The sequence below is a fragment of the Alexandromys fortis genome, unplaced genomic scaffold, assembly GCF_014885135.2.
Source record: "Alexandromys fortis isolate MF-2015 unplaced genomic scaffold, M_Fortis_MF-2015_v1.1 scaffold_156, whole genome shotgun sequence".
NCBI classification, from domain to species: Eukaryota; Metazoa; Chordata; class Mammalia; order Rodentia; family Cricetidae; genus Alexandromys; species Alexandromys fortis.
The window spans coordinates 475,735-502,004 of record NW_026068028.1 but is presented as its reverse complement, the minus strand read 5'-3'; the positions used below and the strand labels follow the sequence as shown (position 1 = coordinate 502,004).

The window sequence follows — 26,270 nt, the reverse complement described above, 5'->3', positions numbered from 1 at the left end:
AAAAAAAAAAAAAAAAAAAAAAAAAAAAAAAAAAAAAGCAAATCAGAACCCCCCCATTAAAAAAAAAAAACACTCCCCCAAATCTGCGTCATAACTTCTTCCTCTAGAGGGCGGCATTTGCTAAAATAAGCCGCAAGGATTCTCTGTTCGTGAGCTTTAACCCTGGCTATCTGTAGTGAGCTGGCCAGATCTCTCTGCTGCTCCAGTCACTGTGGAAAGTGTAAAATACACAGATTTCTAGACTCCGCCCTACATATGCTGACTCAGTAAGGAAGGAAGCATGAAAGGTGTTGGAAACAGGTATTTTTTAGAAGCCCTCCAATAAAAATAATATTTGATTAATTCACTTCTCACTTCCCCAGATATACCTAAGTCTTCTGCCAATCTTGTAGAATCTACTGTATGCATATATGAGTGTGTGTGTGTGTATGTGTGTGTTGTACACTTGTCCATGGTGGCCTATTTTTGCATTAAGACTCTAACCTTGACCTTTAAATATTCTCAAATTGTATTTATTTGTGTGTGTGTACTTGTGTGGGCATGCATGCCACAGTGTGCATCTGGAGGCAAGAGGACAACTTTTGGGAGTCAGATTTTTCTTCTCAGCATGTGGATTCTGAGGATTGAACTCTGGAGGTCAGGCTTGACAGCCAAGTGCCTATACCTCTTGACCCATCTCATCTTGACCTTTTAAATGGGAATCATTTAATAAGACCCCAGAAGCATTGTTTACTGTCTGTTTTCTGAACTTTACATGGGCAGGTCTATTTCAGAGAAGCCCTAATATATTTTAGTTTTCATATTTCAGTGATGCCAGCTTTTGATTGAACATAAATAAAAAGGTTTTTTTCAGGCTGCATGTGGCTGTGGAGCAAGATTCTGGCAACTCGGCCATAAATCAAACATCAGCGCTTGGCAGTCTGAGAAGTGCACAGGCGTGTCGGCTGCTTAAGCCTAAGGACAGTCCGGTGGCGCGGAGATTTCAGGAGAACGTGTGGCAGGGCAATCAAAGCCTCAGTACAAGATAAATATTCCTACCTGGCTCATGTTCCATGGACAGTTCCTGTTTGTTTCGGAATCTTTAAAACTGATTTATGAGTCAGACTGAGGTCACCCTTTCTTTTTGTGCTCCATCTGCTACCTTTATAGGGTCACTGTGACATTTTTGAATTGTCAAAGCGTTCCAGTACAGACCTCCCCCTCTCACACACTTTCAGTTTTAAGGTAGTGTGGTTCATGTAGTCCAGACTGGCATCACACTGACCATGCAGTCAAAGTTGGCCTTGAACTTCTAGCCCTCTAGCCTCCCTCCTGAATGCTGGCGTAACAGTTCTGTTCCATCACCCCAGCTCCACCCCCTAGATTTATTATGTTGGAGGAAATGCACAGGAGAAGGAATATGAAAGCGGTTCTTATATGTGTCTGTGTGTACACGAGTACAGATGCCCACAGAAGCCGGGGGTGTCAGATGCCCTGATATGGGTGATGGGAATTGGCCTCGAATCTTCTGGGAAAGCAGAGGTTGAAGTGCTAAACCATTTCCAGCCCCAAAGCAGTTTTTTCAATCGAGCTTAAAAAAAAAACTTAAAGAAGTTTCTTACTGTGTGATGTATGAGTGTTCTGTGTGATTTGTGAGTATGGTGTGTACTGTGTGATGTGTGAGTATGAGTGTGTACTGTGTGATGTGTGAGTATGAGTGTGTACTGTGTGATGTATGGTGTGTACTGTGTGATGTGTGAGTATGAGTGTGTACTGTGTGATGTATGGTGTGTACTGTGTGATGTGTGAGTACGAGTGTGTACTGTGTGATGTGTGAGTACGAGTGTGTACTGTGTGATGTGTGATATGAGTGTGTACTGTGTGATGTGTGAGTATGGTGTGTACTGTGTGATGTGTGAGTATGAGTGTGTACTGTGATATGTGAGTATGAGTGTGTACTGTGTGATGTGTGAGTATGAGTGTGTACTGTAATGTGTGAGTATGGTGTGTACTGTGTGATGTGTGAGTATGAGTGTGTACTGTGATGTGTGAGTATGAGTGAGTATGAGCTACAATGCACATGTAGAGGTCAGGCGGCAACTTCCGAGAGGTTCATCTCTCATTTCACCAGCAGTTGTGGGGATCAAAGTCAGGTCATCAGACTTGTACATCAAGCATTTTTATCTGCTGAGTGCGAGCCATCTCACCGGCTCCAAGCTCCTTTATTTGGAAACCCGAGCATATGGGTCTTAAATGTCCTGCTGTCGGCTTGCAGTCTGGACACGTAAGCAGTCATTGAAGAGTTCCTCCCCAGTTCAGGGCTCCAGTGTTCCACGGCTGCCTGGACCACCATGCCCAGAAGGGTTGGAGCCTCTAGTCGTCCCGTGTTCCCCCCCTCCCCCCATCAATCCCAGGCTTATTTGCATGGAGACATGTGGATAACACTTCAAATTTTGTCTGCTGCTTTCAAAATTGCCAAGATTCCCCCCTCCAAGCTTTATTCTGCAGTGTGATGGGAATTGCCCCCGGGGTGTGTCTGTGTGTGTCTGTGTGTGTGTGTGTGTGTGGTGGGAATAGTAGCTTTCACTCCAGGATTTGGTTTTCCTAGGGACAGTTATGTGTGTTATAGTTGGACAGAGTTGACCCAAAGCACACACAGACTGGGCAGTCCCCTTCTACACAACCATATACACTAATTTTTTGCTGTTTTTTATAGGATTACATTTTTCCTCAAAAACTTGAAAATTACCACAGGCTGTCAAAGGACCAAGACGGGGAAAAATTAGAGAATTTGTCCCTGCTTCCCTCCCCCTGTGGTCCCATGTAGCCCAGGCTAGTCTCAAACTCACTATCTAGCCAAGGGATTACTTTGACTTTCCAGTCCACCTCCAGAGTGCTGGGATCACAGGCACGGCCAGCACACCCAGTTTTTCCAGTGCTGGAGAGGTAGCCCAGCATTATCAACTGAGGTACACTCTCAGCGACTCCCTTTTTCTACTGGAATAAAACCTAAGTTACTTTTCCCTTGTGCTCTGAATGTTAGTGTTTCCTATTATAAACAAGTTCTGCCCTCCCTCTTCCAGCTCAGTGGAGGGCAGCTTGGGACCCAGTGACCAAACAACTTGTTGGACTCGTTAATTCTGATTAATAACCCACAACCCTTAAATAGACCTTGGAGTCCTCAGCCCACCCACACCCTCTCTAAAGAATTGTGACACATGTCATCTCAAGCTTCACCAGGCCACATCTACAAAGGTCACGTAAACACATATGCACAAGGAGCCACATAATTTCCTTCTTACAATTTTTGGTGAATGACTTGGCTGTAGTTCATACCGAGGGGAACGGATGGCTGCGGGACATGAATTGGGGGGGAATTCCTGAGGGCAAGGCAAGGGAAGGATGAGACCTTCGGGCTGGATTAGGCACAGCTGGAGGACCCTCTGCAGCGAGGCCAGGCCGCGGCTCCGGGCAGCGGCTGAAACCCTTGCTTCAGAGGTCGCCTAGGCAACCCTGGGAAGTGGTTGCTGGTAGCAGGGAATGGAGAGCTGTTGGGAAGCCCCTTCTCCCAGACCAAGCCCGGTGCCGCGCGGGTCCTTCGTCGGGAGAGTGGGGCCTCCGGCGGGGTGACAGGTTGTCAGTTTTCCTGCGGACAGGTTTATCTATTCGAAAGCACAGCGACCACAAAAACCGAAAGCCAAGGTTCTCTGGCGTCTGGTGCCCAAGGACGCAAGGCAGCCCGAAGCTAGCCCCGCCTCGATTTCGTTCTAACCCCACCCTCGCACGACCACCACGCCCCCAAACCATCGAAGGCTCCTCCCCATCCAGACAGTGACTCCGCCTTCTAGAGGCTCCGCCCCCCGAACCGCCCTTTAGCCCGCCCCGACCGGAAGAAGCCGCAGCACAAGGCACTTATAGGGCCGGGAATGGGGGTGTCGCCGTCGCCCAGTCAGCTCCGTGTCCTCCGTTCCTCCGCTGGTGCCGCGCTGTCGTCGCGGCACCCCCGCCCAGCCCTCTGTCCACTACGTCCCCAGAACCGGCCGGCGGAGCCCGGAGCCAGGGCCGCGTCCCCGCCATGCCGGCCCAGTGGCTATTACTCCTGCTGGCGCTGCTGCTACCGCCGCCCAGCCCCGGGGTGAGTGACCGGGGGAGTGCGGCTCGGGGACGGGCGGGATTGTGGCCGGAGGCGAGTCGCGCGGCCGTGGTGGCTGGCGTCCGAGCCGGGCCGCGGCGGCGGCGGCAGCGCCGGGAGGCCGGGCGCCTCGGTTGAGGCGACAGCGGGAGGCTTGGCGGCGGGGTGAGGCGGCCGGCCGCACACAGGCGTCCTCCTCCCCAGGCGCCTCCGGGGCCAGCGCGGCTGAGGCGGCCAGCGGCTCCGGGGCTCGGACACGCGCGCACGACGGATCGGGACTGTCTCCCGAAGGCCCGAGCCCCGGGCACGCTGCCCACCTGCCCCGCCGTCTCCACAGGTGGGCGCCCGCTCTGCCGCCGGGGCCTCGAAGGACACCCGAAGCCGGGCGAAGCGGCTGGTGGCTGGAGTTTTGAATCTTTGCTCGAAAGTTTTTAAAAATGCGACTTTGCAAAGCGAATGCAATTGGGAATTGGGTACGGCGGGTTTTTGGTTTGTTTGTTTGTTTTTTTTTCCCAGCTGCAGGGCTCTGCTTACCTGCCCCGAAGATTTCTTTGTATTCGGAGGCAGGGGGCTTCCTGTCAGTATTTTGGTTTGCTAGTAAGCTGTGGGCATTGGACCCTTTTAAAGACCCGATGTGTGGGCCAGAGTTGAAGTCACTTCAAAACTTAAAGCAGTGTCACGTGTGGGGCCGTCAGAAACGTCTCATCTTTTTGGGCCCGGTTTATATTTATTTGATTCTTTATCCACTTAGGGTTTGGACACTTTGGCTAAAGAGGACATTTTGTGGGCGGACATGGCCATTTTCATCTTATAGTTGGAAGAACTAAGGGCTTAATTTTTTTTTTTTTTTAAGAAAAACACACTGTTCAGGATGTAGGCATGGCGCATTTGTACTGGTTCTGTTTAATGACCTCTTTGAAGGTACCGTGTTCCCTTTAATACGGCATATCGTGTACCAGGTGTCCTGGTGGAGGGTTGGCATGTGTGGTGACCCGCGGGCCAGCCGCGTTGTTAACTCTGGCGAACTCTTTGAACTCTTATGCCTTGTAGGTAAATAATTGTGCTCACGGAGTAGCAAGAAATTAGAATTTAGAAACTATTGAAGTATTAAAGAAGGTCTGCTTTTTCAAATTCAAGGTGTTTTTTTTTCCTCAAAGGAAAATTTATATATATATGCATTTTCATAATAGCAGACCATAGGTGTTTTGGGAGGGTTGTTTTGTTTTTTCTTTCCTAATTAAAAAGAAAAAAAAATCTACTTTTCATTACTAGGACCACCCACCAGTTTTTGAACTTGGGTTGGTTGATTGCTGCCTGGTTTTTGCTCACAAATAAGAATATAAATAGAATGGCTGAATGTTCGATGTGGAAATTGATCATTTCATATTTTCATAGTGGATGTATATGGTTTTCTTTCCCACAACTTTATGTTTACTCTTCTTTCACTAGATTCTAGTGTTTTTGTCATTCAGCAACATAGGATAAGGAGCCAAAAAATAACTTTATTTTAGTTTTAGTTTATGTCAGTATTTTCGAGTATGCTCAGGAACCCAAACTTGCCAGAGTTCATGGGAAAGATTCCAGACCCTTATCAAAGGAGGTTTTACTGTAACTTTTTTAGATGAAAGGTCAGAATTTCACTTTTTCTTCTAATAAAAGATTTCAACTCCAAACATGGTAAGAATTAGTATTTTAAAATTTGAAGTTAGAGCAGAACTCGTACTTAGAGTAGGCAGCAATGACTTTGGGCAGAATGCAACAGCTGTTAGACAGACCTGAGTTCTAACTGATAACTTGCTAGCTAACTGTGTCCTCCGGCAAGCTATTTTTCTTTTTAGGGACTCCGTTTCCTGATGTGTGAAATGGGGACAGCTAGTGCTTGAGAAGGCAGATACCTTGCTCATAATAGATAGTGAATGTGTGTTCTCTATCTCCCTGCCAAAGTGCCTTTTACTCTACATCATCTAAGTGCTGTGCTATGCCTTTGCAGGGATTTATTTATTTATTTATTTTGGTACTTTGTTTTGATTGATAAAGTAGCTAGTACATTGGAAGCAATGCTGTGATTTTCTTTCAAAGTGTTTTTCACTGAGCCAGACACTGACTCATTATTGGTTGAGACACTAGGCTACAAGATCCAAAATACAGTAATGTCCTTATTAGTAAGTCCTGAAGGCTGCTCTTGCCAATCCAGAATGTTTCCCCTTTTTTCTTACCTTATATCTGATATTAGTTAATTTTACATGGATGCTACTTCACTCAATTATACTCAAAGGCATGTGAGACCAAATGCTTTTGTTTAAAAAATATTAGCGTGTGGACGTGGTAGTGCACACCTTTAATCCCAGTACTTGGGAGGCAGAGGCAAGTGGATCTCTGTGAGTTTGAGACCAGCCTGATCTACAGAGGGAGTTCCAGGGTAGGCTCCAAAGCTACAGAGAAACCTTATCTCGAAAAACAAAACAAAACAAAAATTAGCTGAGCTAATTTTTTTATTTAGTCAGTATTTGGCTTGATGGGGGTCAAGAAAAAGACACTGAGAACCAAGGGCCATATGTGTAAGAAACATGATGTGCCTCTGAGAGATAAATCTCAGCCAGAAATGGCCTTGTTTATCATTTTTTTGATAGTTATTACTTGCATGAATTATCCTAGTAGGAGACATGGAGTTATTTATTCTGTGGCTAGGAGTAGTTGCTTCATAGCTGATGATATCAGGATTGTTGATATGAGTTTAAACTGTAGTTGTGCACACCTGCATGTTTTATTAATTCAGCTAGCTGCCCACAGCTTTCTTCAGCAAGATAGTGTTTCAGAACAGCAAGAAACTGTATATGAGACTTTCTCTAAAGAAAGAGCATTTATGGTCTGGAGATACGGCTCAGCAGTTAAGAGCACCCAGGTTCCATTCCCAGCACCAACATGGTGGCTCACAACCATCTGCAACTCTAGTTCCGGAGGATCCAACACCCTCACACAGACATACATGTAGGAAAAACACCAATGCACATAAAATAAAAGTAATTAAAAAAAAAAAAGAGTATTTACTGGTCTTATAGAGGACCTGGGTTTGATTCCCCAGCACCCATATGGAGACTAAGGACAGCTGTAATTCCAGTCTCATGGGCTTCAACATCCTCTTCTATCTAACCTCTGAGGCAACAGGCATGTATGTGGTACACATATACATACATACATACATGTTGGCATATATGTATATATATATCAATAATAAAAATAAAAAATTTAAATTTAAAGATAGAGTATGATCCTGAATAGGAATCCAGTGAGCCACGTAAAGGTGTCTTCACACTGTCTGGTGGCACACTTTCACCTTCATGGATCTAGGGGAGGTGGTTGCTTCAGGTTTTCCATGCCATTTTCAGGTTGAAGAATCATTGAATGTCTATTTCATTTTCGTTGAGATCTAAAGTCATCTTTAATTTTAGTATTTTGTGTGTGTATTTAGTTTTTTTCGAGACAGGGTTTCTCTGCAGCTTTGGAGCCTGTACTGGAACTAGGTCTTATAGACCAGGCTGGCCTCCAACTCACAGAGATCTGCCTGCCTCTGCCTCCCGAGTGCTGGGATTAAAGGCGTGCGCCACCACCGCCCAGCTCTATTTTGTGTGTTATAATGATCAAATATTTCCCCCACAGAAATGATATAGAGGAGAAACATTTAATGTCATTTTAATGGTTTTAGTTCATATTATTTTCAGATAATTTGGAGCCTGTCACCTAGCCAAGATGATCAGAGAGTGGTGCTGACTTAAAAAATAGGGATGGTGACTCATACTCTGTGAATAAGGGTGTTGGTTGTCTGTGTCTCCCGGATGCTAGAGATTGTGTTGTGGCTTTAGCTTCACCATATTTCACAGGCTCGCCTGCCTTAGAGTGACATACTGCAGAGATATGTGGATGAGTACACCCTACCCTCTGGGGAAACATAGAAATTAAAAGCAAATAATCATAAGGCTGTTACTTACATTTCTTCTTAAAATTTTAACCATCATCCATGTAAAGATTTGAGTGTTTGTATCCACCGACAGGTTGGGGGATGGAGTCCTGATTGATTGGGTTTGAAGAGCACTGAGCCATGGTTTGCCTAGCAGTTGCCTTGCTGGAGTTGTGGGGTTGTTTCCATTTTCCCAGTCTTACAGGATAGGCGTATTGCCTTTTATTCAGCTGTGTATGTTAACATGGCAAATTTTAAAAAACTCAAGATGAAATTAAACCCCCTGTATAATCACTACAAATCAAACATCACCCCATTAACATTTTCAATAGCTTTGTGGAATGATAGTTCACTCATTAAAAAGTTTAATCCTATAGTTTTTAGTGTATTGATAGAATTGTACGTTTTCCACAAATAATTTTATTCATTAGTTGTTACTCCATTTTCCCACCTCAGCCTCCTGTCCTCTACAATACTAACCTACTTTCTATCTTAGTACATTTGCTCGTTTTGCATATTTCATATGAATGGAATCATGTAATACTTGTGTCTTAAAATTAGCTTTTTTGATCCATATTCTGTTTTTTCTTCTGTTTATATAGAACAGTATTTCTTTCCTTTTAGTTGCAGAATAATATTTCTGTCTGTGGACACACCACACCTAGCAGTTGATGGCCATGTGGCTTATTTCTACATTTGGGCTTCTATGGAGGTTGCTAAGAACACTTAAGTGCTAGTTTTTCTTGGTGTAGAACTGCTGGAGCATGTGATAACCTTTTGATGAATGGCCAGCCTCATCACTAGCTTACATTCTCACCTGCAGTGTACATGGGGCACTCACTGTCTTTTCTTATAGTTCTCTAGTGGGTATGAGTGGTAATTCATTGTGGTTCTGATATGCATTATCTTGATATTCTTTCAGAAATCTTTTTTCTGTGTACAAATTTACATAGATAATGTTTTTCTTTCTCAGACTGAAACACAGATATCTCTCTCTCAGTAAATTTAATTCTGTAATATCTTACTGTCTTCATAGTACTTCTGAATAGATGTACCATAGTTTGATCATTTAGATAATGAGGATTTATTTATTTATTTATTTATTTTTGTTTTTTGAGACAGGGTTTCTCAATACCTATGGAGCCAATGAAACCAGTCCTAGAACTCTATCTATGTCCTCAAACTCACAGAGATCCGCCTGCCTCTGCCTCCTGAGTGCTGGAATTAAAGGTGTGCTCTACCACCACTTGGCCTAATAAGGATGTTTTTAATTTTGATATTGATGATAATTAATATATGATGAACCACCTCATTGCTAAACTCTTGTATGTATCTTAATTGCTCAATTATTTGCTGGAAATAGTTTCTAGCACTGAAATTTGTGATTGTATGTATAGATTTATAGTTCTTTTCTGAACCTCAAGTACTGTTGGATATTTGTTTTAATTTTATTATTTTTATATGTACAAGTATTTTACCTGCTTGTATGCCTTTGTACCACATATGTACCTTGTGCCTGCAGAGGCTATATCAGATCTTCCTGGAACTAGCTTTACAGACAGTTGTGAGCTGCCCTGTGAGTGCTGGGAATCAAACCCAGGTCTTAACCACTGAGCAATCTCTCCAACAGTTGGAGGTATTTTAAAGCATTGATAAGACAGCCATTTTAGAGTAAGCTGATTTCTTTAAGTTGAGTGAAAAATGTTTGGCTTATGTTTTCTGGATGAAAATAACTCTGGCGGTCTCCCTGACTCCTATGTAATTAAGCATTGCGGAGAACGGTGGTGCCTTATGCTGGCTTTTAAATAGCTCATCTCAGCTTCCTTTGCTCTGCAGTGGTTTCAGATCAGCTTTCTAGCAGATGCAGTCCCCACGAGCACTCTACAACTCCTCAGGGTAATCCTGTGACTTTAGTTTTGATGGTAGCCTGTCTCCTGCAGATAAGATTCTTTGTATTTGGTTATGAGGCCATTTACAGTGTTGCCTGAAGACTGTTCATGAATCAAGAGGTAATGTATTAGTTGTCCTTTTGAAGACTTTTGTTCTTTTCATGGCTTGTTGGTGCAGCTATTTTTCTTAGGAAGATTAAAGTGCCAATTGATATTAAAGTTATTACTTTGAGTTTTTGTTGTTGTTGTTATTGTTTTTATTTTATTTTGCTTTATTTTCTTTCCCTACAAAAACACCTGAACCTATTTATCCATAAGAATGTATTACTTTCAGAATAATTACTTCATCAGGGTCAATTTATATGTTATACAAATATGCTCCCCCCACCCCTGCTTTTCTTTCTTTTCTTTTTTTTTTTAAACATTTTTGTTATTTATAACTTTGTAATCATGTAGTAACTTTAAACAAAATAACTTTTTTTTTTTTCTGGGACAAAGTTTCTCTGTATAATAGCCCTAGCTATCCTGGAACTAGCTCTTGTAGATCAGGTTGACCTCAAACCCAGAGTTCTGGGATGAAAGGCGTGTGCTGCTACCGCCCATCACCTTTTTTTTTTTTTTTTTAAATTGAGGAAGGGCATTTGTATAACTCTGGCTACCCTAGAACTCACTAAGTAGACCAGGCTGCCGTTAAACTCACAGAGATTCCCCTGCCTCTGCCTTCTGGGTGCTGGGGTTAAATACACGTGCTACCATACCCAGCACCAAAATAACTTGTAAAAAAATTTTGTTTTGTTTTGTTTTTGAGCCATGATTTCCCTATGTAGCCCTGGCTGGCCTAATCTAACTTGTGTGATCCTTTGCCTCTGCCTTTCTAGCCACCATGTTCTTCCCAAATAACTTTTCAATAACCCTAAAACAAAAAGGAATCTTTTAAAAATTACATGTATTTATTCTTAAGCCAGTTATCCTTACATAACTTAAAACAGTTCCCATTTCCTTCTGGTCTTCACTGAATATAACGTCTATGTGAGTCACACTGCAGCTTTGACCACAACTATTACTACTTAGTTTGATTGCAGTTTATTGCAAACACTTGGATTAGATCTTTACTGGTTTATTGAAATGAAACCCACCCTCAGATCATTAGCACTTTCTACCACTTAGGGGATTCACGAGTATAGTTTTTGAAGTGAGTTTCTTTAAAAGTTCTAGAAATATTTTGAACTGTAGTAGCATATATGAATAAATGTGTAAGGCTCCTGAGGGCACTAGGATCAGTCTCAGCCATCTCATCCAGTCCATCAAGAGTACAGTGCTGGTCCTTTCCGTGACAGCGGGGGGGGGGGNGCGGGACGGGGGTGGGGGGGCGCCGCGGACACGGACATTGAAGGTTTGGAGAGTGAAGTTTAGGCAACTGCCACCTCCCAACTCCTTCCCAGGTACAACCCTTCCCTCTCAGGTTGAAACCCTTACCCTCCAGAAAAACAGATTAGGAAGCCAGGGCCAGAGAGGTCTAGGAATCTGTATTAGGTTGTATGTGAGTGGCAGAAAAAATTTTGAACCGGATCCTCTTGCTTTTCTCTGGAAGCTGTCTCCTGACCCTTTGCAGTTCTTTGTCCTGGGGCTTATGTTAGAACTCATCAGTACAGCTATCCGTGTTAACCTGAGGAGTGGACGAAGGAGGGTTTGGAGAAGGACCATCTGGTAGGCTTGTTGGTAAGGTGGAAAATGCTTACTTAAATGGTGTATATTCTTCCCACATGAGCTGTGACCTGCTACCCTGTGATGTGTGGAGCTTCAGCTTAAGCTAGGGATACTGCCTTCATCTGAGAAACTCTTGTCAAGAGTTTTTAGTGGCCTGACCCAGCTCCAGAGGGTTAAGATCAAGAAGCCAACTAAACCAGATTTGCAGTTTAAGCTCATTTCTTTGAGGGCTAATAATATCCGAGCAGGTGCATGTGTTTCAGTAACTTCTCGCCTGGTAATATGTCTGAAATAGCAAAACTGAAAACTTGTCTTAGAAGTACTTAACTAACTTCTTATTACCAACTCTGCCAAAGCCTTCACCAGGAAGCCCTGAAGAGACAGAATTGTCTCTGCAGAGGCCCCACCTCCCAAGCAGTTCTAACACCAGGGAAGTGGGCCTGCAATGACAGGAAAGAGTGAGGACCTGATCATGGCAGTGACCCTTGGGCCCTTGTACCATAGAGAGACTCAAATTAGCCTAGGTGAAGAGTATAACAGGGGGTTGGGGAACAGGAAGGTATCCTGTTGTGTGTGTGCTGATTGATTTGTGCTAGAGCCATAGACAACCCTGTTTTTCTTTTTTTTTTTTTTCTCCTTTATGGCGTTTAGCATGCAGTGTTAGCCAAACCCACCGTAGTGTAGGCACTCAGCAAATACTCATTGAATTTCCCTTTCAGGTTCATTAAGAACAATAAAACAGGCTAATTTAAAAAAAAAATTTATTCATTCATCCTCCCTCCCTCCCTTCCTCCCTCCCTCCCTTCCTTCCTCTCTTCTTTTATTTGAGACAGGGTTCTCTGTGTAGTCCTAGCTATCCTAGAACTCTCTCTGTAGACCAAGCTGTCCTCAAACTCAGAGATCTGTCTGCCTCCACTTCCTGAGTGATGGGATTAAAGGTGTGTGCCCTCATTGCAGGCTGTGCCACCAATTCCCATTTCCGAGCACAAGGGACAATTTTATTTTTTTAATTTTTTTAAAGATTTTATTTATTATGTATACAATACAGTGTGCTGCCTCCATGTATGCCTGCATGCCAGAAGAGGGTACCAGATCTCAGTTTAGATGGTTGTGAGCCACCATGTGGTTGCTGGGAATTGAACTCAGGACCTCTGGAAGAACAGTCAGCGTCCTTAACCTCTGAGCCATCTCTCCAGCCCAAGGGACAATTTTAACTTCAAGCAAATGGCTGGTGGATTTCAAGGGTAATGATAGAGAAAGGTGCCACTTTGGCTGTCTCTATTCTATAATCTTTTTTTTTTTTTTTTGGTGTGTTTTTTGTTTGTTTGTTTTTAGTTTTGCTTTTTGGTTTTTTGACACAGGATTTCTCTGTAATAGCTCTGGCTGTTCTGGAACTCTCTTTGTAGACCAGACTGGCATCAAGCTCACAGTTATGCACAGGGATTACCTAAAAGGCCTCTACCTGGGGTTTAAGACATCTTTTTAAAATATGCCCAGAGATTTTGATTTCCTTCATCTGGGATAGTAGCTGGGCATGGAGCTTTAAAAGTTTCCTAGGGGCCGGGTGATGGTGGCACATGCCTTTAATCCCCAGCACTCGGGAGGCAGAGGCAGGCAGATCTCTGTGAGTTCGAGACCAGCCTGGTCTACAGAGCTAGTTCCAGGACAGGCTCCAAAGCCACAGAGAAACCCTTTCTCAAAAAAAAAAAAAAAAAAAAGTTTCCTAGGTGAGTCTAGATGACTAATTTGAGTTCAAACTAGGAAGCACTGCGGCAAGTAACATATCCTTGGTACAGCTGTGGCCTTCTGTGCAGATGTTCTTCTCACACCTGCAAGGCCCCTCAGGAGTCACAGGCCATTAATTTTAAGAAAAATGGTTTACCTTAGTCAACAAGCTCCTCTGGCTCGGCCAGAGATCAATGGCAACATCAAGTTCTGGGGATCTGACAGCACTGTTTGTTCAGAAATGTAGGATGAAATTCAGTTTCCATGACAAACACTCCTGAGACATAGTCAAACAATTGTCCTCTCATCTGAGATGGGGGAGGAGAGATGTTCCACTGAAGAACAATGTGGTTTTGAATTATAATTATTAATTAGCCCACTAACTAAGGAAATCATGTTTAATACAAGAAGATAATCCTGGGTCAAGGGTCATTTTTTTTTTTAAATAGAGAAACCTCACACTAAGTGAAGGATGAAATGGACTGATCACCACCATTATTAACATGATGGAGTTTGGCAGTGGAAAAACTAGATCTCACTGCTGACAGGAGGAGCTTATGTAGATGCAGCATACTCAGGTTGTGTCTATCCACCCAAGCAAATGTTCTGAAAGCCCCTCTAACCGAATAAAAATACACATTATCATTGAAATCCTCTTAAAGATTACAGACTAGAGACTGGGCAGTGGTGGCACATGCCTTTAATCCCAGCACTTGGGAGGCAGAGACAGGTGGATCTCAGTGAGTTCAAGGCCAGCCTGGTCTACAGAGCTAGTTCCAGGACAGCCATAGCTACACAGAGAAACCCTGTCTCAAAAAAACAAACAAACAAAAAAACAAACCAAAACAAAACAAAGAACAGAAAAGAGAAAAGGCATTTGATCTCTTGGGACTGGAGTTCCAGATGGTTGTGAGCTATCATGTGAGTGCTGAGAACCAAACTAGGGTCTTCTTCAAGAGCAATAAGGTATCTTATTCACTGAGCCATTTCTCCAGCCCCTAATTTAATTTTTTGAGACATGGTCTTTCGCTCAAACTTGAGGCTTATTAATTAAGCTAGGCTGACTGTCCAGTAAGTCCCAGGGATCTGCCTGCTCTGATGCCCCAGAATTGGGATTATAAGTGCATGCCACAGTACCGGGCCTTTTACATGGTGCTAAGGATCAAACTCAGGTCCTTGCCTTTGCATGGCAAGCACATTACTGACAGAGCTAGCTCCACAGCTAGTCAACATCTTCTTTTGTTACTTTTCAAAAACAGGTTAAGAGCCATAGATGCTTATTTTTTGAGCACAAGCTGTTGAAAATTGCTATTATTAGCATTATCTGATAGCTGGCCTTCTATTCAAATACACTTAATAAATAACTGAACTGCAAGAAGTCTATACAGATTTTTTTAGTAATAGTTTTTTTAATAATTTATTTTTATTTCATGTGCATTGGTGTTTTGCCTTCATGTATGTCTGTATGAGGGTGTCAGGTCCTCTGGAACTGGAGTTATAGACAGTTGTGAACTGCCATGTGGGTGCTGGGAATTGAACCCAGGTCCTCTGGAAGTACAGCCAGTGCTCCTAACCACTGAATTATTTCTGCAGCCTCCTATAGATGTTCATTAGAAGGTACCTAATACTTATTTTTGCTTTCTTTGTTTATTAAGAGACTTGAAAATTAAAATAACCCAGATTTCCAGGTTCTCTCATCAAACCTTGACAAGTTAAACATCCTTGTGATATTAAAGTTTGCAAGCAGGAACTTCATAGCAATAATGAAGTAGCTAAGGAAAGTGGGTGAAAGGCATTTATGGAGGGAGTAAGTTGGGTCCTTAAAGTACAAGAGTGAAGCATGTACTTTCCTAGAAGTCCATGTGCCAAGGACATAGCTATGTCCTGTGTTTAGTGTGCCACTACTCACAATAGCCATGGTAGGTAATCAACCTAGATGTTCATTTGTAGATGAACAGATAAAGAAATGTGTTATGTATACACAATAGAGTGCTATCCAGTCAGGGCTGGAGAGATTGTTCAGTGGTTAAGAACTCTGATGCCCTCTTCTGACCTCCACAGACACACTTGTGGCAAACCGATATGCATGCAGGCAAGACATTCATACATATATATTTATGTATGTATAAAAAAAGTATGAATATTATCCAGTCATGAAAAAAAATGAAATCCTGTCACTTGTGATAATGTGGGTGGAGGACATATATTAAGTGAAATAAGCCAGACATTGACAGATGCCATGTGTTCTTATTCACGTATTCAAGCTGAAGACATTGATCTCGTAGAAACAGGTAGTAGAATAGTGATTATCAAACACATGCCTGTAATCCCAGAATTTGGGAGGCCAAAACAGGAAGCCTGTTCAAGACAACCTGAGCTACATAGGTTAAGGCCCCATCTCAGGGGAAAAAAGTAGATATACCAGAGGCTGACAGGGGAGAGGGTGAAGATGGAGAGGGCAGGTAATTAAAATATAGTTAGTTACTGGTGAGATGATTCATTAGGTAAAGGCACTGACTACCAAACTTAATGACCCGAATTCTATCCCCAGAACCTACATGATGGAAGCAGAGAACTGACTACTCCACATTATCCTCTGACTTCCACACATGTGCCCTGGCACATACCCCTCCTCCCAAACAAACAAATAAATATTTTAAAAATAATGTAGTTAGAGAATTAGAAGATGTTTGGTAGCACAATAGAATGTAGTTAGTGATAATCTATTAAAGATTTTGAAATAGTTGGAAAGGATTTTGAATGTTTCTTTTTAAAATTTAATATCTTTATTTTTATTGTATGAATATTTTGCCTGCATGTATGTATGTTTGCCTTGTGTATACCTGGTCCCTGTGGAGGTCAGAAGAGAGCATCAGGTCCCTGAAACAGGAGTTACAGGCAGCTGTGAACCATGGTACAGGGAATCCAACCTGGGTCCTCTGCAAGAGCAGCCAGTGCTCTTAACTGCTTAGCTATCTCTCCAGCCCCAGATTTTGAATGTTCCTAACATTCAGAATGATACATGAGATGATGGATATGCCAATTACTCTGACTTGATTGTGGCATATTGTATAGGTCTTAACATACTGCGTATACATCAGTACATACATTTGTTTTGCTTTTCGTTTTTGGAGACAGGGTTTCTCAGTGCAGCCCTGACTATTCTGTAACTCACTTTCCAGACCAGGCTGGCCTCGAACTTACAGAGATCCATCTGCCTCTGCCTCCTGAGTGTTGGGACTAAAGGCATGCACTACACTGCCTAGCCTATTCTATTTATTTAAAACATTATGTAAGGATAGGAGATGTCTCGGTGAATAAATTAGCTTGCTACCATCCTGACTACCTGAGTTGATTCCTTGGAACCAACATGGTAGACGGAGAAAACTGGCTCCTGAAAGCTGACCTTTCCTCAAAAACTGACTTCTACGTATGCATGCACAGATATACACTTACTTATACATACTAAGTAAATGTTGAAAATGGGTTTTGTTTAGTTTTTAAATAAGAGGAACATGTAGAGCAGGAGAGTAGGGAGCCTGGTGAGTCAGTGGGTGTGTTTCCATCAAATAAGGCTCAGCTTATTTGGAGAACTCCAGAAAACACAGGATTTTTCCTGAGCACTGCTCCTAGCACAGCACTCTGTTAAACATCACATCACGTAGTGTAGGAGTCAACATGCAGGTCTGTACTCCAGTTTGTTTCTCGTCTGTCTCATCTTCTGGAGGGGTGGTGGCAACAGTTTTCAGATTTGAAAATTCTGAGCAAATCCAAGAGCTCCCATTGTTGATTTTTTTAATGGTAACAAGAAAAAATTAAAATTAGAGAAATTCCCCAACAGTTTCTTGATTTTTTTTCTGATGACTCTGTTTCTAAATGTACATGATGTGTGCATGTGTGTTTTACATTAACTAAAATTAAAATTTCTTCCTACTGTAGTAGCATCTGTAATATCACCAAAGAAGTTAAAATACTTCTTTGTTGTAAAACCAGATTTGAAGAGTCTCTCACCTCAAAGGTACTGTTTGCTCTGCTTAATCCAGCAGTATTTCCCCATAATTCTGTTGGGGTCATTTTCTAATTGTCATGGTCTGGTCTGGTTATACAAAGAAGAAAACAGTTTCCTTGCACGACTGATTAAGACATTTATCTATAGTTTTGCTGCTTAACTAACACAGAATCAAACCATGGTTTCTTCTAAGACCAGCCCTATTCCTGCTCTGAGGGCTGAGTACTTGGAAATCTCTAGAGTTCTTAGTGTGTGGTAAAACTCAGTCCCTTATCTGATCTGTGGTTGGAGAGAAGGAGGGTTCTCCCCTTAGGTTTAGATGTGGATGCTTTAAGAGTATATACCTTGTGCTTATAGCTAGAAATCAGCGTTTGGTCCCTACAACATTTTTGTTTTATTATTTGTTTTAGTTTTTTTTTTTAAATTCTTTGGTATTTCTTTCCCTACCCTAAATCCTAAAGTGAATCAGATAATTACTAATATCCAGTGTTGCAATATTTTGAGGTATCTGGAGACACCAGGGTGTGGCAGGGAAGGATTAGGAATGACTATATTTGAAGGCATCAAGATTTCTATAGCCTCTATGTGGATTTTGGACATGTTTGATGGGCTGGGGTTAGAAGCATCACAGCAAACCCTGAGGAGAGGCTAAGTCCTAGTAAGTTGTGGGTGCTCACACAGCAGAACTAAAAGGCTCCATCCAGCCCACTCTTTTCCAATAGACCTGAATGCTGAAGCCAGTGGTGGTGGCACAGGCCTTTAATCCTAGCACTCATGAGGCAGAGGCAGATGGATCTCTGAGTTCCAGGCCAGTTTGATCTCCAGAGCAAGTTCCAGGACAGCCAGAGCTGTAACATAGAGAAACCCTGTCTCCAAAAACAAAACAAAACAAAACGAAAAAAGAACCAAAAACTGATTCCTGGATAATTGGAAGAGCCCTGCCCAGAATCACCACCCCCCTCTACCCCACAAAATCATTAAGCATATGCCAGACTTGTGGGGCTATTTCCAGACCTTGGTGTTTTTTTTTTTTTTTAAATATTTATTTATTATGTATACAATATTCTGTCTGTGTGTATGCGTGCAGGCCAGAAGAGGGCACCAGACCTCATTACAGATGGTTGTGAGCCACCATGTGGTTGCTGGGAATTGAACTCAGGACCTTTGGAAGAGCAGGCAATGCTCTTAACCACTGAGCCAACTCTCCAGCCCAGACCTTGGTGTTTTGTTTTGTTTTGTTTATAAGGCTGGTCTGACTCTGTACCATCGGCTGGCCTAGAACTACTGTGTAGACCAAGCTGTCCTCAAACTCACAGAGATCCTCCTGCCTCGGTCTATTGAGTGCTGGGATTAAATATGTGCACCACTACACCTAGCAACTTTGGATTTTTTTGAATTTTGATTTTGAGAAGGTTATTCACAAGTTTTGGAGTTAAATGGACACAAGCTAGGCACAAGAATGTGAGGACCTGACCTAGGAAGGTAGGGGGACTTTGAAGATAGGAATTGCTCTGGGCAGGGATTGGTGATGTTGCCAAGTCAACTATCAGGAGGCACCATTAGGGAACATGCTTTTGCATTGTCTTACATAATTCCTCTGCTAGGTGGTCAGCTCCTTGAAGGCAGGAGCTTTTGAAGGAGTAAGCTTTGGGGGTTCTACATAACAAGCCTCTTTCTGTACTTGTGGAGGATAGAAACAAGGGCCCAGTCTGAGAGTGGAGTTGAAATAAATGAATTAGCAAGTAAAAGAAACCGAAGAGTCAGCCAACAGGAAGTTGAGTGAGGCAGGGAGTGCCTGGAAGAGATTGATAAATCCTGCAAGTCCTTGCCAGCCTCCTTGAGTAATGAAGGTCATGATTCAGTGACTTATCTTGGTCTCTAGGGTTCTAGATTTCTCTCTATTGTAGTAAAAGTCACCCTAGAATGGGTACAGGTACTGTGGAGACAGATGAGGTGACTCGAAAGAGAGGCTTAATGGTCATTCTGATCACATGTGATGTGGCTGGTTAGAGAATACTCTTAGACTTGGGGTCGTAGAACGCAAACCTTGAGTTTGGGTTCACTGGAAGCCCTCTTTAAGCTTTCCCATGAGGTTTTGCTGTGTAACCCCAATAGTCAGCTATAAACCATCTATGCAACATTAATGTAGTGTAATGTAATATAGTATAAGTTAAAACTTGAGGAAGGACCCCCACTATATGCCCACAGATTATCTGTGTTTGATGTGTAGACTGCTTCACTGTTCAGAAGTGGGGTTTTCCTTCTAGGTCTCTTTTGCTGTATAACAGCCTATGGTCCTGCTGCTTCTGTGGGGGTGTCCATAATTAAACAGTGATCAGGACATGTTAAGTTGATTTTGGCCTTTGTGGCTCACTCTGTAAGTGCATGTTCCAGTTTCTGCTATCTTCTCTAGCCCTATCTATTCCTGTTCCCTGTCCGGTTTCTCTCTCTAGCCACACTGATCCTAGAGGTCCTTAAACGTGGCAAATTATTTTCAGTCTCGTAGCCTCTGCACAGGCTTTGTCCACTGCCTGGGTTCTTCCTTTCTTGCTATGGCTATTAACTCAAAACACTTTTGAACCAAAATCTCTACCCTTCAAGCCCAACCCATCCCATCAAAATACCAGCTTTCTGTTACTCTTCTGCGGCTTTCTGTCTCTTCATAGTGCTTATAGCAGCTTGTCGCTTTCTGTTTGTGATATTGACTGCTCTGACTCTTTAATGGATAGTAGATGCTGTGAGGGCAGGAGTCAGAATCTCCTTTCTTTTCTTTTTTTTTTTTCAAGATTTATTTATTTAATGTGCACTTGCGTTTTGCCTATATATACTCTGTATGAGAAATGTCAGATCCCCTGAAATGGGGACTACAGACAGTTGTGAGCTGCCATGTGGGTGCTGGAAATTGAACCCAAGTCCTTTGGAAGAGCAGCCAATGCTCTTAACCACTGAGCCATCTCTCCAGCCCCCAGAATCTCTTTTGTAATGATTATTATTGTGTTTTTTCTTTTAAATTTTGTGTGTGTGTGTGTCAGAGAATGACTTGTGAGTTGTTTGTCTCCTAACACTATATATAGGTTCCAGGATGGAACTCAGGTCACCAGACTTAGTAGTAAGCTTCTCTACCCTCTGAACCATTTTGCTAGACCCTTCTTTTTTTTTATTTTTTATTTATTTACTTTTTTTTGAGACAGAGTCTCATGTAGATTAAGTCTATATTCTGGCTATATTCTGCCCTGCCATAGGAAAAAGCAGCTTTATTCATTAACCAATAAAAGCAATACATATACAGAAGGACATTCCATATCCAGGCACTACATTGTACTAATAGATATTTGTTGAGTTATTCAGCATCGTCAGAAAATGGTATGACTGGGCATGGTGGTGCACACCTTTAATTTCAGCACTCAGAAGCAGGCAGAAGAGGCAGAAACAGGCAGATCTTTGTGAATTTAAGGACAGCCAGGGCCAGGGCTACACGGAGAAAAGAGAGAGAGAAGAAGCAAAAGTAAATGATATACTGTATCTAGATGGTTGAAGTACAGTCCCAGGATGTAAAATGGGAGTGACATCTGGTGAGAATCTTTTCACTGCTTAAACTCTTCCTCAGACATCACAAAGTAAACACATGTTCTTCTTCCTGTCCTCTTTCCAGCTTCTTTCTGGCAGCACCATCTATTGTCCTGTTGCTGTCTGTCCATGAGAGATGGGAGTAAACATGTTTAAGACAGAGTGGATAATCAGGTTTTTGAGTTTTATTTACTTTCTAATGATATCGTTGGCTACCACCAATATTCTTTGTTAAGTGTTCTTCATTATATTTATGTAATTCTTGTTTTGAAATTCTTTATTTTTTTACTATTTAATTAATTAAATTAATTTTTGAGACAGAAATCAGGTGTATCCCAGACTGGTCTTAAACTCCTTACGTAGTTAAGGATGACTTTGAACCCCTGAACTTTCCACCTCCACTTCCCAAGTGCTAGGATATAAAAAAGTGGTACTGGAGCTCCAGCCTGGAGCCTCATGCATGCTAGGTAAGCACTGTACCAACTGAGCCACATCCTTATGTACCTTGAAATTCTTAACATTTGTTTTGCTTCTTAGCATTTAGAGAGATATTAATATTTCTCAGTTTTCAAGAGGGAGAAAAGCAAAACAAAATGTAGAAACTTAGTGTCTTTGCCTCACTGTGCAGATACCCAAGGACCCAAAGAAGTTGGCAGTAAGATTGGATGGCCTCCAGAGTACACAGAGCCTGGCCGGGATGGTGACCTTAGGAAGAGAAATGCCAGGGGGTGGGGATGAGGATTGGGCCTGTGCACAGAGAGTGTGAAAAGTATTTTCCTCCTCCACCTCCTCCATCCCTGCCCTGAACAGCCATTTTTTTTTTTTTCAGGGGCAGATTCTGTTACTTGGTTGCTGGAAAGGCTTCTTTTTGAACCTAGAGACTGCTGTCTCCCTGTGGGTACTCCTTCCTGCTTCTGTTTCCTGCCCACCACTTGATAAGCTAGAGAAGGCAGTGGTGCTCCGTGCCAACTGGCTCCTCTGGCTTTGTTCTTTCATTTCTTCATTTAAAAGTCACAGGTCTATAGATTTGTTAGTTCCAACATAGTCTTCCAAGCAGTTTTTATGCTTACCTGTCTTTGTCTGAATATGTGAGAAAGCTATATTGAAATTAGGGAATCTGATGTTATCATGTGTGTGTGGGGGGGCGTATGTTCATGTGTGTGCTCATCTGTGTATGCATACTTGCATGTGCACGTATGTGTGGAAGCTAGATGTCAACATTGAGTGTCTTTTATTGTTCTCCAGCATATTGTTTGAAACAGGGTCTCTTAGGCCGGGCGGTGGTGGCACACACCTTTAATCCCAGCACCCGGGAGGCAGAGGCAGGTGGATCTTTGTGAGTTCGAGGCCAGCCTGGTCTACAAGAGCTAGTTCCAAGACAGCTAGGTCTATTACACAGAGAAACCCTGTCTCGAAAAAACAAAAAACAAACAAACAAACAAACAAAAACCTGGAACTCACTGTTTTGGCTAGATTGGTTGTATGCCCCCTAGTACTGGTGTCGCAGACATGGATTGCTATACCTGGCTTTTATTTTTACATAGGTGCTAGGGATCTGAACTCAGATTCTAATGCTTGTGCAGAAAGCACTTTACTCACTGAACCACCTCCATTGTGCTCCCTACCCAGAGACAAGTTTGAGCCAGGGTGGCTCAAACTCACTATGTTGCAAAAGCTGGATTTGAATTTGTCCTCCCTTCTTTAGCTTCCAAGTGCTGAGATTACAGGCATGTGCCATCACAGCCAGCTGGTAAGACATTTTACCACAAGAAACATCAGTGTTTGATATCTTCCCTTTGCGTGAGCATCTTATTCCTTCTAGTGAAACAGTCATAACTTTGAGAGGCCCTTCAATTTATGGCTGGTTAAAATGATTCCTGCTGTTGAAGTAAGTTGTCTTATACTAGCCAGTAATGTGTGTTTCCTTATGTACGCTGAAAGAGTAACTGCAGTGAGCATGGCTGTATCCTAATCATTTTATGAGACTTTTTTTTTTTTTAGATCATTAGAACGGGGCTGGTTAGCTGGGTGGTGGTGATGCACACCTTTAACCCCAGTACTTGAGAGGCAGAGACAAGTGAATCTCTGTGAGTTAGGACTTGCTCCATACCTACTGGGAAACCCTGTCTCAAAAAACAAAACAAAACAAAATAAAAAACAAACAAGAAAACAACCAAGACTGGGCTGGTCAGGAGGCCTATTCTACAATCTGGTGGCTACAGCTAGTAGCAGTATTTTGTGTTTTTAACTCCTTCTGTTCTTTATTACATTTATTTATTAATTAGTTATGTGTGTGTGCATACCTATTTATGCATGCATGTGGAGGCCAGAGGACAATTGTGGATTCTCTCCTACCAGCATGTGGGTTCCTAGGATTGATCTCAGGTTTTCAGGCTTGGCAGCAAGTGCCTTTACCTGCTGAGCAATCTTGCCTGTCCTTGAAAATTATTAAGAGACTACATATTAAATATTCTTACCATATACACACAAGATGAAATGTAAAGTAATGGATTTGTTAATTACATTTAGTTTGACTATCCATTCTAAAGTGTTTATCAAAACATGTGCCCTTTAAGTCTGTAAGTTTTAATGTCATTTAAAACATAATTTTTTAAATTATGAAAAGGTATGGATTGGATTGGTGTGTACTGTAAGAATTTTTTTAAATTTATTTATTGATTATGTATACAGTGTTCTGCAGGTCAGAAGAGGACACCACATCTTACTACAGATGGTTGTGAGCCACCATGTGGTTGCTGGAAATTGAACTCAGGACCTCTGAAACAGCAGGCAGTGTTCTTAACCAATGAGCTATCTCTCCAGCTCCTGTAAGAATTTTTTTTTATGATGGTTAAGGTTATGACTTTTTGTAATATTATTCCCCCACACTTACATGGATAGCAGGATCTCAGGAATTTTCATCTAGAATTAAAAAAAAAAAAACCTCACTCTGGGGGCTGTAGAGATGGCTTAGAGGGTGAGAGCATTTGATTACTCTTCCAGAGGACCCAGGTTCGATTCCCAGCACCTACATGATGGCTGACAATCACTTGTTACTACAGTTTCAGGAAATTCAGCGCCATCTTCTGGCCTCCTTAAGTACTAAGCATAGGCATACATGCAGGCAAACTCACATACACATTAAAAAAAAAAACCAACTACCCTGTCTAATTTGCTATGCTGTTTGGTATAGTATATATCTTTAGAGATTCTATAAATTCTATTTTAGTCTTCTTAGAAAGATCTAACCTTATATCAAAGCAGAATGCTGATCTCATCTATCCCTGTAGGATTCTAAGGGGAATTTCAGACCTGAAATAATTTAGGCTTATGGCTCTCAGGGAACTATGATTTAAAGTAGTAAAATTATAGTTTAGGGGCAGTGAGTGAAAGACCAGATTGGGAGGTGGAGCCTTGAGCCGGCTCTGTGTCTATGGTTAACTGTCTGTGGTGCCTTGGGCAAGTCACTTCACCTCTGTGGGCCTTGATTTCTTTTCCTGTGCAATGAGAGGGTTGGGAGGTGATCTGTTGGTCCTTTCATCTCAAAAATTATATATCTTAGTAGCATAAGCAGCTCTGCTGTTTGGTCTGTGTTGTGTGGAGCCACATGATTAAATTAATCAGCTAACTGGAAAAAGGAAAATGGTGCTGTAGACTTAGTTGGTAGAGGTAGATAATTTGCCAATGTATTTCAGACCTGGGGATTCTTCTGGGGTCTGGCCAGGTATCAGAGCCGGAGTATTTCATGCTGTTTAACTTTTATCATAATGCTTGGCAACATCTGGCAAGTGTAGGTGGCAATTATGTCATAAATACAGTTGTTTGTAGATAATTTAAATTTAACTAGAGCACTTACCCACTTTCTCTTTGACCTCCTCCCTTTCCACTCCCTCTGCCCAAGGAATCTCTAAGGAAGTATAAAGAACGAAATTGACAGTTTCAGATTATTATCAGGACTGAAAATTTTGCTGTGTAATTGAGACTTATTTTCCCTTTGGGGTTTCCACTGAGAACGTCTTAATAATAAGTTAAGCTGTACATGAGTATCCATATTCAAGAGGAGTTTGACTCTTTAGAAGTAAGGCTGGTGCATCTTACAAATCTGTAGTCTGATCAGCTCTTTGTTAGTCTAGTTTGAGGTGGTTCTCTTTCAGGATAAGTAAACCTGGCAGGTTTCACAAGATCTAAATTGCAGTTACTTCTCTTTAGTGAAGAGAACAAAATACAGTGGTAAAACCTGCATGCTAAGGCTCAGGTGCTAACTGATCATGTCACCTTGGGCTTTGGTATCTATAAAATGAGTGATTTGGTCTAGCTCAGACATTTCATACTACTCCTGGGATTTGATACCACCCTAAGAACAAGGCTTTGTTTTCTCGTCTATAGTGTGGTAAAGGGTTTCCTGAAGCATTTTTCTGGCAGAGTGTGGTGGAACGACCCTGAAGACAAGTAGAACTGCAAATGATTGAACTTGGACTGAACCTCAAGCCCTACAAGTAGTTATGGAAATACAGTTCCCTATTGTGAAAGCAGCCACCTTTGTGCTCAGGAATAAAGTGGACTTAGGAAATACCTTTTATCAGATCTGGTAAAGCAGAGGAGTAGCCTGAACTGAAGAGTTGTAACTGTCTTGGGTGGTGGTTAATTACACCACACCCTAAAGTTGCCACAAGTGCTAGTTTAACTCTCTTATATGTGTCACTGGAAGCCACATGGTGTGTTCAGTTAGGCCTTGCTCTTTACTACATCCCAGCTAAGACACCTGACTCTCATCCAAAGCAAATGTCATTGTTACCTTTACTGACACACTATCAGGAAATATAACAGTCAAGGGGCTGGCTAGAAGGAACTGAATGGTTGGTGGATTATTGCTGACACCACAGGGAAACTCTGCATAACAGAATTTTGAATGATTTAAGATTATTCTGAAATCATTAAAACTAGACATGAGGAAGCTAGAAAAGTCTCATATCAGTGTTCTGATGTCAGCAGGCCTTTTACTAGAGAAGTTAGCCATTTCTCTAGGCTGTGCAAGAGGCTTGATTCTCTGAGGGTCCTGTGGGCTTTCTTTGGTATAGAGGGATTTATGTAATGAATTTGTGCTCTTACCAGACACTGATTTCTGTTTCATGCTGCTGTTGTGAATTCTTTTTTTTTGTTGTTGTTGTTTGTTTTTGTTTTTTCGAGACAGAGTTTCTCTGTAGCCTTTTTTTAAAAAAAATATTTATTTATTTATTATACAATATTCTTTCTGTGTGTATGCCTGAACGCCAGAAGAGGGCACCAGACCTCATTACAGATGGTTGT

General features: G+C 42.1%; 1 protein-coding gene across 1 annotated transcript in view; it reads left to right on the top strand.

Moving 5' to 3' along the window:
• Window positions 1-3,880: 3,880 nt before the first annotated feature.
• The window catches only part of Ern1 (endoplasmic reticulum to nucleus signaling 1), a 91,848-nt gene continuing 69,458 nt past the window's right edge, over window positions 3,881-26,270 (top strand). The window contains exon 1 of the mRNA XM_050164249.1: window positions 3,881-4,114. Coding sequence (XP_050020206.1) covers window positions 4,055-4,114 — 60 coding nt within the window. The 5' untranslated portion in view covers window positions 3,881-4,054. The remainder of the gene's footprint in view (window positions 4,115-26,270) is intronic.